General features: G+C 39.0%; 1 protein-coding gene across 3 annotated transcripts in view; it reads left to right on the top strand.

The window, feature by feature from the left end:
• The window catches only part of ACSS2 (acyl-CoA synthetase short chain family member 2), a 63,340-nt gene that overhangs the window by 15,796 nt on the left and 27,496 nt on the right, over positions 1 to 20,048 (top strand). For all 3 annotated transcript variants that reach the window (XM_070941655.1, XM_070941657.1, XM_070941656.1), the window contains exons 3-7: positions 9,353 to 9,444; positions 14,958 to 15,061; positions 16,578 to 16,650; positions 17,997 to 18,072; positions 18,841 to 18,955. In XM_070941655.1, the coding sequence (XP_070797756.1) occupies positions 9,353 to 9,444; positions 14,958 to 15,061; positions 16,578 to 16,650; positions 17,997 to 18,072; positions 18,841 to 18,955 (460 nt within the window). The remainder of the gene's footprint in view (positions 1 to 9,352; positions 9,445 to 14,957; positions 15,062 to 16,577; positions 16,651 to 17,996; positions 18,073 to 18,840; positions 18,956 to 20,048) is intronic.

Consider the following 20,048-nt stretch of genomic DNA (forward strand, 5'->3'; position numbering starts at 1 on the left):
GTCATAAGTGGAGGACTATCTGTAGATTTCTGTGCTTACTACAAAACATTTTTGTCAGCAATGTATATTGGAACTCGCGATGCTTTCTGATCAATGTGGAATTATGCAGAAATAGACTTTCCAACATATGTTTCCAGTCTGTTCAAATTAAACAATTCTAGATTCAATAGTCATGCACTTACAACACTAGATAACTTTAAGAAGGCAGTACATGAACATTATTTAGGTAATATAAGTTTCTTCATATATTTGCTTAATATGTCTTCATGGGAGTGTCCATACCAGGTGGATATACTGAAATAGCTTTCTAATGACCTGCAGATTTAACAGCCATAAAGTTTATAGCTACCCGGAGATCAGAAACAGGTCTTTCTTCTACAACTGGGAAGAACTTTATTCTAAAGACACATTGTAAATTTCTCTTTCGTCTAATAAAAAATGATTGTCTATGGCATGTTGTTGCCTTTTAAACCGAGTTACATTTCTACTAAATATTATTGGGTTCATTCTAAGGAAGCATGTAACTCTGGAAACTGAAAGCATACGTATTTATTAATATTCCATTTTTTTCATTATGGAAATTGAACTGGGTTCTGAACCTTAGTTTAACACTGAGCAAAATAGTTTTCTGCATACCATCAGAAAATTGGTGCAGCCAAGAAGAATTTCATACTTAATATTTTTAGTGGAGCTCTGTAGTAAAGGAAAAAATGGGTAGCAGCTTGTAGGCATTTACAGTATGTTCTTAACTCTTGGGGAAGATGGGAATTTCTGCCAATGTGAAAATATGTTCCCTAGGTAAAAGTCAAACTTGCTAGAAGTTTTATTTTTGATGACTTCATGGAATATCCACATGCCATTCCCTTCTTTGGGGATATTTTATCAGCTTTCCAGCCTCCCTGAGAATTTAGGATTACTTGATGGTCTCCTATCCAAATACTAATTCTGTTCTGCTGTTTCTAGGTATTGCCATCTCCAATATTCATACTTTGCCTTTCTTAGTAACAGTTGTTAAGTCTGTTATGTTATGTGGCAGTTGCTTGTCTGTCTGAATTCTAAAGTTCCAGAGTAGTTTGGTTTCTTCATTTTTATGACTTTCTCTATTTTATGGTCCCATCAGTTCTTGCTTGCAAACAAATGGTATTTCTTGTAGATTTTCCACTGCACCATTGTTGTTACTTGTCATGCTGTTATTTATAGTCAGTCTCTGCAGTCTTATTGCAGCATCTAACAAGGTTTATTATTATTGACCACATTTGATCCTGTTTAGTTTCTAAGGTGCAGCCAAAGTTGACTAGATGCTGCCACATCACTGGACCCTCAGAGCAACAAGTAAACTTTCAATTACTTGTTGTAGAGCTGGTTGAACACTAGCAGATGCTTGCAAGTGAGCTGTTGTGTGATTGGAAGAGTCTGACATAAAGACCTCATATGGAAGTGCTACAGTTTTTATTTAATGGTCCTTATATAACAGTATCCTGAGATAATAATCTCAGTTCTAATTCTCACTATTTTTGAGAGTGTTTTGGCAGTCTGATACCCTTTTTCTCCAGGAGAGGTTCAAAAAGTATCATCATTTTTCATTGAAGTTTCATACTTTAACATTGGTTTATCGATTTGAGCTTAAAATTGAGTAGAGATGTTTCCTGTTTCTCACCTCTTTGTTGTGGTTTATACCAGGAGTTGTGTTGCACTTAGTTCTGTGGGGGAGGCTGAAGGTCAGAATGGATACTGCCGTGAGGTAAATTAGGTGCTGTTGAATGTATTTGTTGGCAGCTCTACAATTTTAAAAAATCGGTTTGAAGAGGAATTTTTAGGGGGATATTATGATCAGTCTCCTTTGCTCAGTCTACGATTTCTGGGTGTTTTTCTTAAAATATTGTTTTTAGCAATTAGAATAAATGGGTCCCTAACATCCCACAAAAAGATTTGAGGTTGCTTGTAGCCCTGGCATATGTTTCAGGTTATCTTTCCTCTAATTAACTTGTTCAAATAACTACTGTATCAAGAACCTGCATTAATTTTCCTTCAATATTTAATTTTAGCTTGCAGATAAAAAAAATGAAAGCAATTCTAGTAATTGGGCTGACACTAAGACCTAAAGCCAAACAATTTCTTCTTTATTTGCTTGTTCAATTAAAACGGGTTTTTCTTGGGTCCTTGTTTTTCTAGTTTCTTCTTTGCCTCCTCTTTCCATTGTTTCTAAATTCCGTTACTTCTTTTCATTCAAAAAGTGGAGCCTGTATAAGCCTGCAGGTTTTATATTTGTTTTTATTAAAATCTACACTATGACCCCTACTTAATTAAAAAATAATGTTGGCTTTGCGTTTAAGAAAATATGCAATTTTTAAGATGAGGGATATGGAGATTGTTAAAGAAATTTTTGAAACTTTTTTCCCAGGACTATTTACTAAGGGTATGTGTATGCTTCAAAATGATCTGGAAGAAGTGCTTTGGATGATAGACAAAATTTAGCACCTCTCTGTTGTTTATTAAAGCAGCCTGACTTTTTTTTTCCAGAATTTGGCACAAGGCTGAGAAAAATACTCAGCTTCTTTAACAAGCCCATTAAGTTTAATGAGTCAACTCACTTTTGAATTCTACGTGATTCTTGTGATTATTATGTAATGCACATGTAATATGCTGCCTTGAACATTGGTTTTTCCAATTCACCTTTTAGTTTGTAACAATTGTGAATAAATGAGAACAGATGTACAAGTTCTAGTTCTGAGAATACCTGATTTCAGTTCTAAAGAGTACAGAACAGAAAGAAGTACAGAAAGTAACCAGTCTTGTTCATGGGATATGTTGAAAACTTCTTGCAAAAGATTTTGTGAGTCAAATGCCCTTTCAACATCTCTAAGATTACTGGTGTAACTTTTTTTAAAGCAAAGATATTGTCATTCACATTTAATCATGTCTAGAATTTCAAATTATTATTTAAATTTATTAGCCAGAGTCCACACTATACAGTAGTGGACTCTGAAACTGAATGGTTGATTAATGTGTTTTTGTATCTATAGGTCCAAACATCAGAAAAAATATATGTTTTTGTAACCCCAGCCTATTATATTTAATAAGAAATGTCTCCCTCTCTCTATATATATATTGATACTCTCTCTATGTTGATACTATAATGTGATATCTATATCTTGTTAATATAGTTTTGTGGGAAAGAAAGTTTACAGAGAATATATTTGTGAAAGGCATAATTGCTTCTTTCTTAACTGAGCTTGCAGTGGCTGCTAGTACCAGAACTACTTTTATTTTATTTTTTGGTCTTTGGATGATTTTTGCTATCTGTTGAAGAATGGTAGGATCAATTTTTCATGGTCTGTCTTCAGTCCTGAGCTTGTCTTGTGTTTTATTGTCACCTTAGCTTTAAGTAAATACATGGACATGAACTTGCTAATATTGTATTGTGTAGGAGATCATAAGTGAAGGCCAAACCATTCTGAAATATTTCAGTTGTCTTTGTAGTTGTTATTGGGGATGTTCAGGCTTTCAAAATGCAATCATTATCCTTTGTCCATCTTGCCAACAGAGAATGTAGTAACCTCCAATTACTGTGTGGTAAAGAGTCAGATTTGCCATATCATGTTCTGATTATTGTGCCATCATTTTTCACAACAGATGAAAGGTTGTTGGCTTCTAATAAATGATAGTTAAGCTAATTTTACATTTTACAAGTTGACCACCTCTGGTCACCTTGTAAAACTAAATTAATGATTCTATTTAAATGAAAAAAATGCATCATTTGGATTTGGGCTTTATTCAGAGTTTTGTTTTTTCTTGTTCAGATTTATTTTGTGAATTCCGTATTTGAAAGACTATAATTTTAATTTATGCTCAGCTTAAGAGAACAGTTTGTATCATTTTAATTTTGACATACCCTTCAGTAGCCTTAATAATTTATATCATGTGCCAAGTCTTTATCTGTAGGCAAGAAAGAATGAATACCTTTTTCTTTTTTTAATTTTTAATTTATTGTTTTATCATAAAAAATAAAATACAAAACAATAAAACAAAGAATGAATACCTTTTTCAATTACATTCTACACTGCTCATATTATGCAAAGTGATTTTAGTGCTTTCAAATGAAGGTAAACTTTTGAAATGTTATTCAGTTATAAATCTCTTGAGGAAAAAAAATGCTGTGGACCATCATTTTGAGCAAGTGCTCAATTAGGTTGGAATTAGTGTCGATTTTAAGTATTTGTGGAGAGACATATGTAGAAATGGATTTAAACATTGAAACCATGGAACATATGTTGATATTGTGTAAATTTTTTATCTGTTGCAATTAGGACAATAGTGTCAGTCTCTTCTACACATGCATATATATTTTTAGTAATAAATTTGGCTTGGAAATGGATAAACTGTGAAAGGAAATTTCACAGTATGGTATTGAAAAATACATTTTTCTGAGCAAAGCTCTATGCCTGCTCTGCCTCCTCCAACTGTTTCTTATTTAGGTTAAGAATTATAGGAATATAAGACCTAATGCAGACAGGACATTAGCAGTTGTTGAAGGAGTTTGACTTGGTCAAGAATTAATGAGTGATACCTATTACTACAAGTAATATTTAGTAAATGGAATAGTTTAAAAGCCCTAAATTTATGCATTAACAATCTAGCTGCATTCCCATATTTTGCCAGTTGGCATGATCTTAGCTGTATCTGCAAAGCAGAAATGTATGCCAGTTTTAATTACTGATTGCTGATCCCTCTCTTCACTTCATAAGAGTCTGCATCCTTGCTCAAGTAACTGTGCCTATATTTGTTATTTTAGGAGCACTTGATATTTTTATTTTTTATTTTATTTTGAATTTGTATACCGCCCTTCTCCCTGAGGACTCAGGGCGGTGAACAGCCAAGTAAAAACATCAAGTACAAATATTAAAATACAGTTAAAATATACATATATAAATTTGGCCCCATTAATTAAAAACAATAAACAAAACACTTAAAAACACTTAAAAAAATTAGGCCAGCCCGGCTTGCTGGAAAAGGAAGGTTTTAAGGGCACGGCGGAAGGCACCGAGGTCTTGGATTCTCCTTATCTCTGGAGGCAATTGATTCCAGAGGGTAGGTGCCCCCACAGAGAAGGCCCTCCCCCTGGGGGTCACCAGCCTGCACTGTTTGGCTGATGGCACCCCGAGGAGGCCCTCTCTGTGGGAGCGCACGGGTCGATGGGAGATTGTCGGTGGCAGCAGGCGGTCTCGAAGATAGCTAGGCCCTATGCCATGGAGCGCTTTAAAGGTGATAACCAACACCTTGAAGCGCACCCGGAAGATCACTGGGAGCCAGTGCAGCTCGCGCAGGAGCGGTGTTACATGGGAGCGCCAGGCTGCTCCCGTCACTACCCGCGCTGCTGCATTCTGGACCAGTTGGAGCCTCCGGGTGCTCCTCAAGGGGAGCCCCATGTAGAGAGCGTTGCAGTAGTCAAGGCGAGAGGTGACGAGGGCATGAGTGACTGTGCACAGGGAATCCCGATCAAGAAAGGGCCGCAACTGGCGGATCAGGCGAACCTGACAAAAGGTCCCCCTGGTTACAGCCGTCAGATGTTCCTCCAAGGACAGCTGCCTATCCAGGAGGACTCCCAGATTGCGAGCCCTCTCTGTGGGGGCCAACGACTCGCCCCCAATAGTCAGTGATGGAGTCAACTGACTATATCGGGATGCCGGGAGCCACAGCCACTCAGTCTTGGAAGGGTTGAGCCTGAGCCTGTTCCTCCCCATCCAGATCCGCACAGCCTCCAGGCACTGGGACATCACTTCAAGGGCATCGTTGGGGTGGCCTGGGGTGGAGATGTACAGCTGGGTGTCATCAGCGTACTGGTGGTATCTCACCCCAAAGCCACGGATGATCTCGCCCAGCGGCTTCACATAAATGTTGAACAGGAGGGGCGAGAGGACCGACCCCTGAGGCACTCCACATATAAGAGGCCTTGAGGTCGACCTCTGCCCACCTGCCAACACGAGCTGCGACCGGTCGGAGAGAAAGGAGGAGAACCACCGTAATACGGTGCCCCCCATCCCCAACTCTTCCAGCCGGTGCAGCATGATACCATGGTCGATGGTATCAAAAGCCGCTGAGAGGTCTAACAGGACCAGAACAGAGGAACAACCCCTGTCCCGAGCCCTCCAGAGATCATCAACCAACGCGACCAATGCCGTTTCCGTGCTGTGTCCAGGCCTGAAACCCGACTGGAACGGATCTAGATAGGATGTTTCCTCCAAGAATTGTGGAAACTGTCGCGCGACCACACTCTCAACAACCTTCGCCAGGAAGCGAAGGTTGGAGACAGGACGATAGTTGGCCAATATTGCCGGATCCAGGGACGGCTTCTTGAGGAGAGGCCTCACCACTGCTTCTTTCAAAGCGGCGGGGAAGTGACCCTCACTCAACGAAGCGTTGATAACACCCTGGAGCCAGCCTCGTGTAACCTCCCGGGAGGCCAGTACCAACCAGGAGGGACACGGGTCCAGTAAACATGTGGCCGCACTAAGTCTCCCCAAAATCCTGTCCACATCATCCGGAGTCACAGCATCAAACTCCTCCCAGGTAACATTCTCAAGACTATTCCTCGTCACCCTGCCCTGATCTACCCAGTCAGAGTCCAAATCCCCCCGGATCTGAGTGATTTTGTCATACAGGTATTGTCCGAAATCCTCCGCCCTGCCTTCCAAGGGATCCTCCCGCGCTCCCGGATGGAGCAGGGAGCGGGTTACCCTGAACAGGGCGGCCGGACGATTCCCTGATGACGCAATAGAGGCGGAAAAGTAGTTAAACTTTGCCGTCTTTATCGCCACTAGGTAGGTCTTAATATGCGACCTTACCAGTGTTCGGTCAGATTCAGCGAGACTGGCCCTCCAACCACTCTCTAGGCGTCTTTTCCGGCGTTTCATCTCCCTCAGCTCCTCGGTGAACCAAGGAGCCGCGAGGGATCGACACCGGGTCAGAGGCCGCAAAGGCACGACTCGATCCAAGGCCCCACCAGCCGCCCGATCCCAGGCAGCTACTAGGTCCTCGGCCGAGTCGTGTGCCAGATCTTCAGGAATTGGCCCAAGCTCCGTCTGGAACCTATCAGGATCCATCAGGCGCCTGGGGCGGATCCATCTAATTGGGTCCGCCTCCCTGCGGCGGGGTGTAGCGGTTCGAAGGTCCAGACGAAGGAGTGAGTGATCTGACCATGACAAGGGTTTCATGTCTATATCCCCTATAATAAGACCACTCAACCACTGGCCAGAGACAAAAATCAGGTCCAGCGTGTGTCCCCCCCTGTGAGTGGGGCCATGAACTAACTGGGTCAGGTCCATGGCCGTCATGGAAGCCATGAACTCCCGAGCCATCTCTGACGTTTCACCAACGGACGGCAGATTGAAATCACCCATGACCATAAGCCTGGGTGTATCAACTGCCACCGTGGCTATCACGTCGAGTAGCTCGGGCAGGGCCGTTGCCACGCGGCAGGGAGCCAGGTACGTAAGCAGCAAGCCCATCTGAACCCCATGACCCCATCTCACAAAGAGGGACTCACACCCGGCAATCTGTGGCACAATGGTCTCCCTCGGACCCAGACCTTCGTTAATAATAACCGCCACCCCCCCCGCCCCTCCCCTGGGCCCTCGGCTGATGGAATGCTCTGAAGCCTGGTGGACACATCTCAACCAGAGGGACCCCTCCCTCCGGGCCCAACCAGGTCTCCGTAATACCCGCCAGGTCCGCTCCCCCCTCTTGAATAAGATCGTAAATGAGGGGGCCCTTATTTACCACGGACCTGGCGTTGCACAGCATTAGCCGGAGGCCCAGGTCCTGAGTATCTGAGCCACCTAGTATCCGAGGGGAGCCTTGAGGACCGGGGCGTGCAATCGCTCTCAAGTAGCGAGTGCGCACCCCCGGCACAAGATAAGGTCCTCTGCTCCCGCCATATCTGCCCCTCCCATCCACCGTGCTGATGACATCCCCAATCCCTCGTCCTGCGCCCTCCAGACCGTTACCCTGTGCCAGGCTGGGCCCTGACCTAGGTGGATTACCCCCCCCATCCCCTTTGGTCGCCTTCCCAGTTCCCCTTAAAAGATTATTAAAAACCCTAATTAAAAAACCCCTCAATCCCCGCTTTAAAACATGCCACCTCTCGGGGCTCCAAAGCCCGTCCTTAAGGTAGGCCTTCGATAGAGTGGAAGGCCATCGCCGCGAGAGGGGGGCATCTCGCAGCGCAAGCAAATCTGCCGAGGTATAAGCCATACAAGTATGATGAGATGGAAAAGGGGAACCTTGGATGTCAGCGAAATTTAAAGATAGTCATTGAGGTGAGAGATGGCAAAAGAGGCTGGCCAGGATGAAGCTGGGGCCCCTTCACTCTCTCACAGTGATTTAGACCGAGTATGGGTAGAAAGCTAAATGCCATCTTTCATATAAATTTATAAAAATCATAAAGATTCACACTATTTGTCACCTGCATGTGGGCAATCTGGAACAAAAGAATTGTGCTTGGCTGATAAATATTTTCTGCCATTCATTTAGAAAGCAATGCTATTTTTTCACAGAAGAACAGCAGAAATTGTTTGGAAGGCTAAGCTAACATCTGCTACTATATAGGGCAGAATTGTGCCTTTCCCATATGATTTAAGGTCCCAGCTTCCTATTCCCAAATTAAGGGCAGATACCATTACACAAAATAGCAAAATAATCTTTTCACATGTTCTTATAGGACTGTTTGTTTCCTTAAGAAATGTTCTTGCAATTCTGTGCATGGCTATTTGGAAATTCCGTCTTTGGTTTACACAGGATTCCAGGTAAATATGTATAGGATTGCATTTATTCACATTCAAATTGGTGTAATGTTAAAATATTATAGTCCTTTATCCAGGCATATATGTCATCAGTACCAACACATTCTTTGCACAAACTTTGAACATGAAAAGAAAGGGGAAAAAAGGCAAAGAAAATTTTCCTAAAATTTGACATCTCGTATTTAGGAACTTGCCATTTGAAATCAGTGAACTAACATTTTGATAAATTGCAACTAGTCAGAAAGCAGTAGCAAATCATGCTATGTCAGTGCAAATGCATACTTTGGAAATTGGAACATATGGTTCCCTAATTGTCTATTGTTTTGAGGTCTTCTTCTATAGATAGGATTTGCTTTGTGTATTTTTTAACTGTATTTCAAAGCTGTGGTTTTTCCAAGGTGGCATAAACTATTTATTCTCTATTTCCATGTAAAAAACACCAAGCTGCTTTAAGCTATTTTATTAGTTTTTGTTTATAGTAAAACATGTGAAGTTTAACTTTGATATACAGTTTTTTTGCATTTATACTGTATATCTTTTTTCTTTTCTTATAGGGAAGGAAATGAACCAGGAGATTCCATGAAAATTACATATAGTGAATTGCTGAGCAAAGTCTGCCAATTTGCCAATGTTCTTCGAGAACAAGGTATCTGATGTTGTAGGAATTCACATGCTTTTTGTTGGAAATTGCTCTGGACCTTGACCAGAGTGATAGTCACTTGTTGTCCCCAACTATGAATTGATGGTTTTCCTCCCCATCTATGAGGAGGAGACACAACCTTTAAATAGCTATCATGATTTTTTGTTTATATATATTTCTCATAAATCAGAAAACAATTAAAACAGAACCATAAATTAAAGCAATATCATTAAAAAAGCACCAGGGAGAAGGAAAACAAATTAAGTCTATTAATCCAACATTCTTACAGAGATGACCTGAGAGAAGTGGTAAATCTTCAGTGCAATCAAAGGTATAGACACCTGTCTGGTTTTGGTGGGTTAGGAAGATTTCAGAGTACCGGTACCATCACAGAAAATGGTTGCCTGTGAAAAACATGCATGATGACACACTATCAGCTTTGGCACAAAAAATCTAATCCTTTCCTGGTAATCTTAGTGAATGAAGAAGTGAAGACAATCTCTTAGGTACCTTGAAACCATGTTCTTGTCCACATTTTCAGACCTGGAAAACTGAGAATTACCCCTTGAGTTGTGTTCTCAAAATGCCCCACAAATTTGTCACAGCATGCCTCCAAGAGCTTTAAGGTAAAAATTTCCAGAGCAAATGGTAGTATTGTAAGTTCTTAACTGTCTTAAAAACTGTGCTACTTGAAGATACAATGGGCATTAAAAAATAGCAACTCACCTTCTAACTTTTGCTGCAGAGTCAGCAGTTTGTGAACTAATGTGTATTGTGTCAGCATGTGCTGGACCTTACACCATTTGCACTCTATTAATCTCCTGACCGGTTTCATCATCCACAACTCTCCATAAAGCCAGGAAGAAAGCCTGATTTCACAATGGTGATTAGGAGATTTAAGTATAATCATGTCAGTGGCCAGTTTAACTTCTTTTCATAGGAGAGCTTTGATTGGATCAATGGTTATGGATTTTCTAGTGCATTTTTCTAGCTCATTTGAAGAACACATCATATTCTATACATTTTAGGAGTCCTCATCTGTTCCCAAGAGAGGTGATGACAAAAGTTTAACAAGTGATGGTTTGACCAGTACGGCAGAGTGACCCCAGTATCTAGGCTGTCATCCTTCTCATGTTGCAAAGCAAAAATTAAATTGAGAATATGTGCTGACCTAGGTTGTTATTTGTTTTTGATTAAAGAGAGAACCATGATTGTCATAGAGGCTATGAAATCCCAGACTTGTCTTACTAGAGTGGCAACAGTCTCAATGTTGAAGTCCCAAGATCAGAGTTCTGGAGTTTTCCAATACCATTCAGAGGCCATCTCAGAGCGTAATCAAGGAGAATTCCAGGATAGCAATGTGGGTGGTATATCAAGCAGCATTTTCATCTGTCTTGTTAATTTAAAACTAGTAAAAGCCCCTCTACTCTAGTTTGGAGAAAAGCAGTTGGTATTCTTAACTTCTGGGTTAATATTAAGTGAAAAAGCTGGCTCTGTTAGGGATAGATTAGGGTAAAATCTGTCATCCAGATTATTTACCATGGTCTAATCCAGGGGTATCAAATGGATGCGGTTCACGGGGTGCTTAGATCTGCCCCCCAGGCCTGGAAACAGCAAAGGACCAGCCCGTGGTGCCTCTGCCAGTGAAAACGGGCTCCCAAGCCCCGTTTTCGCTGGCAGAGCGCTCGGGCCACCACAGATGCCTCCTGACACAAATGATGTTGCACTGGTCACTCCCACTCTGGCCATGCCCACCCCGGCCCCCGAGGTCAAACACAACCCTGATGCAGCCCTCAATGAAATTGAGTTTGACACCTGTAGTCTAAGCATTCAGCAGGAGGTCAGATTAGATGACTTCTAAGATCCACTGCAATTCCATTATTCTACATGTGAGGTCAGTTCTCTCATCCACAATGAAATTATTAAGTGTGATCTTGTTGTGCACTCAAAATTAACAATATTACCTGGGAAGAAAAATCAGAAGATGTACCACTAGGTTCCTGATCATATGAGAATGGACTAAAGGAGGTTATGGAGGCACCATAGTTGTCTATGCCCTTAAATGTTATCTTCTAATCCTCACCATCCATAACTGATGATCATCTGAATTTGAATTGTATTTAACATATTCTAGAAGGTGATTTTGTGGGTGTACTGGAAATGTCCTATGCTTAACAATCCAGATCATAATTTTTATTGTGACCATTAGCCTTATTTTGATGGCTTTACAGCCATAATTTAGACTGTAATTTTTATAACTACCAGTAGCTCTGCTTCTGGTATATTGTTAAGGCAGAAAAAGTTTAGTATTAACTTCAGCTTTGCCACATTGTCTCAATTCTTTTGAGTCCACATTTGAAACAAGATTAATAAATTCAATCAGATAAGATTTTCCACATCTTTGCAAGATACATAGTTGGTAACAGGGTGAAATCTACTTACCTTCCCTACCGGTTTGGAAGTGCGTGCTTTGTATGCATGTATACATCACATGCAATTTTGGACCCTCTGCGCATGCACAGAGGGTAAAAAAAAGGTTACTTCCTGGTTAAAACCTGAACCACCCGCCATCGGTTCGGCCAAACCAGTCTGAACCGGTAGCATTTCACCCCTGGTTGGTAGGTAAGAAAAGGGTACACTTTTAAAAATGAAGATGGCTAAGCATACCCAATTCCATATGCATATTTTAGTTCAGTTTTATTCAGTCATTATTTATCCTTAAAGTCAATAAGGTTATAGCAGACCTGCAGATCTTTATAGAACGCTCCACTCCTGAGATCAGCTGGTTCCCTGCATGCTCTTAATAAATTTATGCCTTGAACAATTTCCTGTATTTCTTGAAGCTCTCCATTCGTGGTGTTTAGCTTGAAACATTTAAGAACCAGGAGTATAATTTCGATAGCGGTGTTTGAAGGGGAAATATCTGAATAGAGCTGCTTGTCACCCATCTCTTCTGATTTTTTACACTTGTATATTTTGTACACTTGTATATTTTGTACATTTGTACACATTTTATAAATCAGAGTGCCTTCCCCTTCTGAGGTATGCTAAATATGACATCCTACTATGAAAACATTGTACATATTGATCACTTTTCACCCTAAATGAAACCTTAAATTTCTCAAGCAGTACATTCCTAACCAGTTATACAAAAGTACTCCTTAGTAATAGAATAGAAATATACTGATGAGTAAGGCAGTATGCATGAAGGCAGTAACTGTGTTTGAAATTATTACTGTCACCTGTTGTCTGCTTGATATCTGGCACAGAGCTAGCAAATATATGAACATGTTTGTAGTCCAAACAATTATTTTTCAAAATGCAGGTGATTATAAGAATAGTAGTAGTTGTGCTGATACATGGAACGATTATAAAATAAAATTATGTAGCATAAAATTTTAAAATTTAAGATTTGATCCTCATTTATTATCTCAGTATGATCAGACTGATATTCCTCTTTCATGTTGGTCACTCATTGTTATATTCAGTCCACATTCTTTCAACATTTATTGATTCTTGATTCTGCCTCTTTTTGTTTTATCCTATAAACTTCTGGTTTCTCCTTGAATTACTCAGCCCTCATTTTCATATTACATAGTAGGCAGAAACACACTCATCACAGTTTTACTTCTTTCAGCATTCATTCCTCACATGGATAGTAAAAGACCATTTTTACTATCCATTACTGCCAGCATTTGCATACTAACATTTTCCTATCTTCAATAAATTGTTTCTGAAGGCAGACACTTTCATGTACTTGCTTTTTTTTTTCATTTATGTAAAATATACAATTTTTTTTTTCATTTATGTAAAATATACAATGGTTTACTCCCTTGGGAATGGGGTGGCATAGAAATGTGACAAAATAAATAAATAAATACTCCATTTTCCTTTTCAAACATAATTAACTTGGTTTGGACACATCCATTTTCAGAGCCATACTTCTTATTGCATCATACAACCTAACATTCATTGCATACAAAAATACAAGTACATTCATTTCTCCAAGCGACACATCTCTCATATTACCATAAACATGACTTACACATTTATCCATAAATCTGATCCTTGTCCTAAATAGTAAGATTAGGGTTAATCATTCACTAATCATACATATTATTCCCATATTAGTCTACCTGCATCATACATACCCTGTTTCCCAAAAAATAAGACATCCCCTGATAATAAGCCCAATCGGGCTTTTGAACACATGTGCTAAAATAAGCCTCCCCCCCCCAAAATAAGCCCTCCCTGAAAATATTTAAACGCAGAGCTGGAAATCAGGTAAGACGGCAAGAGGAGCCCCACCTTGCTCCACATGCCCCAAAATAATAAGACCTCCCCGAAAATAAGGCCAAGCGCTTATTTTGGGGTTCAAAAAATATAAGACAGTCTTATTTTTGGGGAAACACGGTAGGTTCTGCTGAATCCCAACCCCATACCTGCACAAAACATTTCATAAAATTTTCCTTATCATGCACTTTCTTTAAATCAATATATGTACAATAACGGCTTCATTTATTTCTCAATGACATGTTGAAGAGCAAAGTTGAAAAGCTAATCTACAAACCCCATGCTTAGTATAAAGCCATAATCTCTTCCTGTGTTTCACACATTATCACCCTTCAGGCAGAATTCTGCCAACATTCTCAGGCATGTTTAACAAAGAAATCCTCCTGTGCATTTACATTAATTGTTGCTACATTTCTCTTTTTATAAGACAGTAATGATAGAATTCTTTCAATTTTCAGGTATGGATGTAGTCTTTACTTACACATGTTAAATAAGTCACAGAACTACTCCACGAGCAAAACATACTCATATTTTAACAAGTCTCAGTTATACCAACTACTTCTGTAGCCCAGCATTTTTCAATATTCTCACAGCATTTACAATTTTGATTTTGCCATTTTTTCTTGGCAGTAATATTTATAGCATTAGTTTCAATTTCTTGGAAAATTAATCTACCTTTAAATTCATTTAGCACTTGTATTTTAACTTCCTGCAGTGTATATGCTTCTTCCACTTCCCTTTCTTTGATACCAGTTTTCTCAGTAATTTATAGAACCAATTCGGGCTAGTGGTTAAGACGTCAGGCTAGAAACTGGGAGACTGTCAGTTTTAGTCCTGTTTTAGGCATGAAAACCAGCTGGATAATTTTGAATCAGTCACCAGCTCTCACTCCAACCCACCTTACCAAGTTGTTGTGGGGAAATAACCTTGAGTTATTTATAAAAACAATAAAAGCAAGAAATAAATAAAACAGTGAAATCAGTTATGCATTTTAATTCCTTTTTGAAGAGTGTGTGTGTGTTGAACATTTCTTTATTTCATCTTGATGCTGGCTTAAATCAAATCAGAGCAAAGATGCCTTCTCTAACTCTGGGATCCTTAATTTAATAAATGTCTATTTGTTCAATAAGTTCATTTGTTTTTTCAGGTATTATTATGATGTTTTGTGTGGTTGACTGGGAAAATTGTTTTAGTTAGCTGATCTGAAATTTTTCTTTTCTTCACAGGCGTGAAGAAAGGAGACAGTGTTTCCATATACATGCCAATGATAATTGAGCTAGTGGTTGCTATGCTAGCTTGTGCCAGAATTGGAGCACTTCATTCTATTGTGGTAGGAATATTTATTCAACGAAAACATTTATTGAATTATAGCCTTGAAGCAGGGTGAAATGCTCCCGGTTTGGACCGGATTGCCCGATTGGTAGCGATGGAGGCGGGTGGTTCGGAGAACCGGTAGCAAAAATCCCTGCCCGCCCCCATGCCCAGCTGAGCTGCACAATCATCAGAGGCTTTTTTTTTACTTTTAAAAGCATTTTTTCTACAACCTCTTCGCCTGAAAAAATCCTTTTAAAAGTAAAAAAAAAAGCTTCTGATGATCGCGCGGCTCAGCTGGGATTGTCAGAGGCTTTTAAAAGCATTTTTTCTACAACCTCGGCGAAGAGGTTGTAGAAAAAATGGTTTTAAAAGTAAAAAAAAAAAATGGCCACGCCCACCCAGTCACATTACCCCCCCCCCACCAAGCAACGGCCACAGAACCGGTAGTAACAAATTTTAGATTTCACCACTGCCTTGAAGGTTATGAGTTACTAATTGAAATTAGGGCTAGTGTGTGTGGTCTGCAAATCCAAATGATACAAAAAGTTCTTGCTGCCAACTAATGGGTATTTTTTTTAAAATTGAACTCTCTGTGTTTTATTGTTGTGAGCCGCCCTGAGTCCTTTCGGAGATAGGGCAGCATATAAGTCCAAATAATAAATAAATAAATAAATAATGGTTGTCTGTATTTTGCAGATCAGGTACTGTACAATAAAACCTAATTGAAATGAACTATGACATAGGTAGCAATTTAAATTAAGCTAACTCCCCCTCCCCTGTGATTTTGAGTTACTTTCTTGAATAGGTGAGTATGCCATTATGCCACTTTTTGACTAAGCAGATGCTGATTAATCACTTTGTTTTCCAAAGAAGACCTCAGGTTTAAATAATTTAATTAAAAAAAAAAAATCTCCCTACATTTTTAAGGAGTTTAACCCAAAACATTGCATTAAATAGTTCAACAGAATACTGACAAATTGCAAAGCATCAGTCCATAGCAGCATGTTTATTTGCTGTGATGCTTTGCATTAAAAGTTTGCAGCATTTGGAACTGAATTAGGCAAAGGTCTTCTAATCCAGCATGGGTGCTGTTGCTGTATTTGTTGGCTTCTTCTGAAAGGAGCCATGCCTTTTTCTGGACTCATTCAGTAGCCAACCAGCGACCTCCTTTCCTTAGTTCAAGAGGCATAATGGAAGCACCATATCCTTAAACCTTTTTAACTCAACAGTATGTTTATACATTAGGAAAAAGGCAGCAATTTTGATCAAGCTAGGTTTCAATGAAACATGTCTACAGTTTGTGATTATAATTATCTGCAATGCGTTTCTCACTGATTGTAACAAAGATTTTCTTCTAAGGAGTTCTGCTGTATTGTGAAACAGAGTTTTCAACTGCCTTTTAATTAATTAGCTAAAAACATTTATATCTGCATTATTCCTACTCACAGTCAGAAATCCTATTCAAACGAGTTCAAGTTGGCATTGTTGTGGCTACTGCTGTTCGGTAGTTATATTTGTGATTATGATTTCAGTTTGCAGGCTTTTCAGCAGAATCTCTTTGTGAGAGGATTCTAGATTCCAACTGCTCACTTCTCATAACTGCAGGTAAATAGCTTTTTGATAACCTGTAGGTTCTTTAGTATATAATCAGCATAACCTCACTGGGTTTATAATTAATGATAACTCTATACTTTTCATCTTTGAAATAAAAGAAGGAGCTATTTCCAGTTAAAACACATAGGAATATGTTTGATCAATCTATTGTCAATATAACAGAGTTCTGGAATTATAAACATTTTAATTCATAACTTTTGTTGCTTATGATCTAATGTCCAAAGTATTTTTAAAAAAGAATTTAATTTTCTTAGCTGTTATAAAGCAGGAAAATGCTCTAGTTAAAAAAAAGCAGGCCTTACATTTGAAAAGCCATGGCTTGCTCAATTAATGCTTTTTATTAGATGATCCTTCTCTAATAAAATTAATTGATTTTCAGATTTGTAAGACCTACATTCATTTAACTGTTAGACCCATTATGTTTTACAAGTGAAGGCAAATGCACATATCCCAGGATAATGTTGCATAACAAATCTGAGTTGGTCACCGGGACCAGAGATTTAGTCTTCCAAACTTTTGGACTTGTGCTGGAGCCCATCCTGAGGAAACTTCTCTCTCTTTCCAGAATGTGTGCACTGGGCTGTTCTATGCGTAGTATTTGTAGAATTTATGTGTTGCCCAATTATGTGTGGCTTTTAGTTCTTATTTGAGGGGTTAATGGCCAGCTATTAAGTTGTTGGTTCTTTCCTTGTGCTACAGCACAACATCCCAATTAACAACTAAAAAACCACACACAACCACACATCACATAAATACTACATATAGAACACCCCAGTGCACACATTTTGGAAAGAGAAACATTCCCTGAGGATGGGCTCCAGCACAAGTCTGGAAGCTTAGAAGACTAAACCTCTGGTCCCAGTGTCCAACTCAGAATGGATCCTGCAACATTATGTTTTAATGTGCAACAACAACAACAACAAACAGCTATTCAAGTTATTCAAGTTGTTCAAGCTATTCAAGAAGCTTTGAAGATGAGTTTGGACAGCCATTTGTATGGTACAGGATCTCCTGCTTGAGCAGGGAGTTGGACTAGAAGACTTCCAACTTTGTTATTCTGTTAAATTCTGTTAATTCTGTCATGAAATAAATAGGATGCCAATACCAGAACTAAGATATGCCAAAGGCCATCCAGTTTGTTCTGATTGTTCCCTAATCTAACCCTAACCCACATCCTTTCAAATTCCCTGAATTTTGAAGAAACTGCTGCTGTTACTGCATTGGCCTTTCCCTTAAATCCATTGTTCTCTCTTTCTTTTACTTTAAACTATTCTGTCCCTCCTTTATGATGGATAACCTTCTGATGAACCACTTTAATTATTTACTTGTTGTTTTAGATGCCTTTTATAGAGGTGATAAGCTGATTAACTTGAAGCAGATAGCTGATGAAGCCTTACAGAAGTGTAAAGCTAAGTAAGTAAGTTCAAAGATTCTTTTCAATGAAGGGAATTTGTGATATATTTGTTTCCTTAGGAATACGCATGGACTGTAGCTTTAAAAATATCATAGCATTCCAGACAGAAGATCAAGGAAGTAAGAACTACACAAATTTCAGTAGGATAGTTTTAATGCTAGCCTTGGGTAAATGCAGAATCTTGAAAACTTCTAAAAGAACTTCCAACCTCATTTATTGTGAGTTCATTAAGGGAGAATCTTTTGGAATGATTTGAATGCTTCTTTCAGATTTCTTGGAATCTGAGTTGAAATGACATTTATAAGAAGTTACCCTACTTCCTTTCAAATACCTTCTCAGCCGCTCCATAATTTCTTATTTCATGTGTGAGGAAATATATAGATGTGTATGTAAAAATGTATTCCCAAAGTAATAGTTTGAAATGACAATAAAAGTCAGTCATGATCTTGTCATGTTATGGGTTGACTTCATAGGGCAGCCACCCCAAAGATGATTTGGAATCTGTGAAAGGTCACTCAAGGGAACTAAGACCTTTTATTAAAATTCATTAATTTTGCCCTTTAATATAAGACTGGATATAATTTTAACCATGATTCATGTATTTGGTAGTAGAACCCTACTGTTCCTTTAAATATTACTATTTATTGTTGTGATCCATATAAACTATTCTACCTATTTAATTTAGCTTGTTTACTGAACTAAAATATCAGGAATACTGAAGATTTTTTTCAAGTGATTCATGTTCATGGATTCATCTTCTATTTTAGGGGTAACCCTCTGGAAAGATGTATTGTGGTTAAGCATCTAGGAAGAGAAGAACTAGTTCAAGATGGGTCAAGCAGCAAGTCTCCACCTCTGAAAAGAATCTGTCAAAGTTTACAAGTGAGTTATTGTGTAAACGTGGATCTGTGGGGCTTGATCAGGCATTTTTGTGGTAGAGAAAGAGAAAGAAACGTGATTGCATATCCTAACTATCATGCTGGAGGGAGTTTAGATTTTTGCCCTCAAGGTTGTGCTTCATTATACTGGGCAATTAAGGAACAATTCAGTATTGCAGGTAGCTGGGTTGGGGAGATAATCTTTCTGTTGTCAGTTCCATTATCTTTGTGATAATGAATGGTGTTGATGCTGTTATTGATCACAGAAGGAAATATTTGTCTTTTCATTTTTATATGGTCTTTTCAAGATAAGTACATGTGGTCTGTAACATACAACAAAAATGGTTAACATAAATTAAAGTTACATTTTGTTTCTCTCCACTCCTCTCCTCTCCTCTCCTCGCCTCTCCTCTCCTCTCCTCTCCTCTCCTCTCCTCTCCTCTCCTCTCCTCTCCTCTCCTCTCCTCTCCTCTCCTCTCCTCTCCTTTCTCTTCTCTAGTTCAGGAACTCTTTAAAATTAATTTATCACGATAGCATGTATAGAAAACCATTTTTACTAAATATCTAAAAACATGTTACATTTATTTCCTGTTTTTTTTAAAATACAACAAGAATTCACCAACTTATTTGTATGATAAAATTAAAGTCTGTGAACATTCTCCCAGTGTACTTTAGATCTAGACTGGAAGATGGGCTATTTTCATCAACACACTTAGGCTTGCAGGTGGCAAGCTGGAATTATTAGTCTTTGTACTTTATTCTGTTTAGGGTATTTCCCTTTTTAATCAAGGAAAGTCATTTTTCCAAGTTTAAGGAAAAAAAGTACAATGGTATGTGAATGGTAATTCAGAATCTCTTCTGTTTATGTTTGCAAGGGGTTTTTGCTACTACTGGAAATCAGACATATTTTAAAATCAGCACCCAAAAATCCATTAATCCAAGCATTCCCCTAATATAGTCCTACAACTCCCAAAATTGCCATGCTGGCTGAGAACTTGGAGGTTAAAATTCCACCATATCTATCAAACGTATTAGTTAGTATAACCATTGACACAGTAATTCTTTATTTGCCTTTCTGATATCTTTGAGGACTTACC

The sequence above is a fragment of the Pituophis catenifer genome, unplaced genomic scaffold (assembly GCF_029215685.1).
Source record: "Pituophis catenifer annectens isolate HBS135680 unplaced genomic scaffold, rPitCat1.0.hap2 SCAF_3, whole genome shotgun sequence".
NCBI classification, from domain to species: Eukaryota; Metazoa; Chordata; class Lepidosauria; order Squamata; family Colubridae; genus Pituophis; species Pituophis catenifer.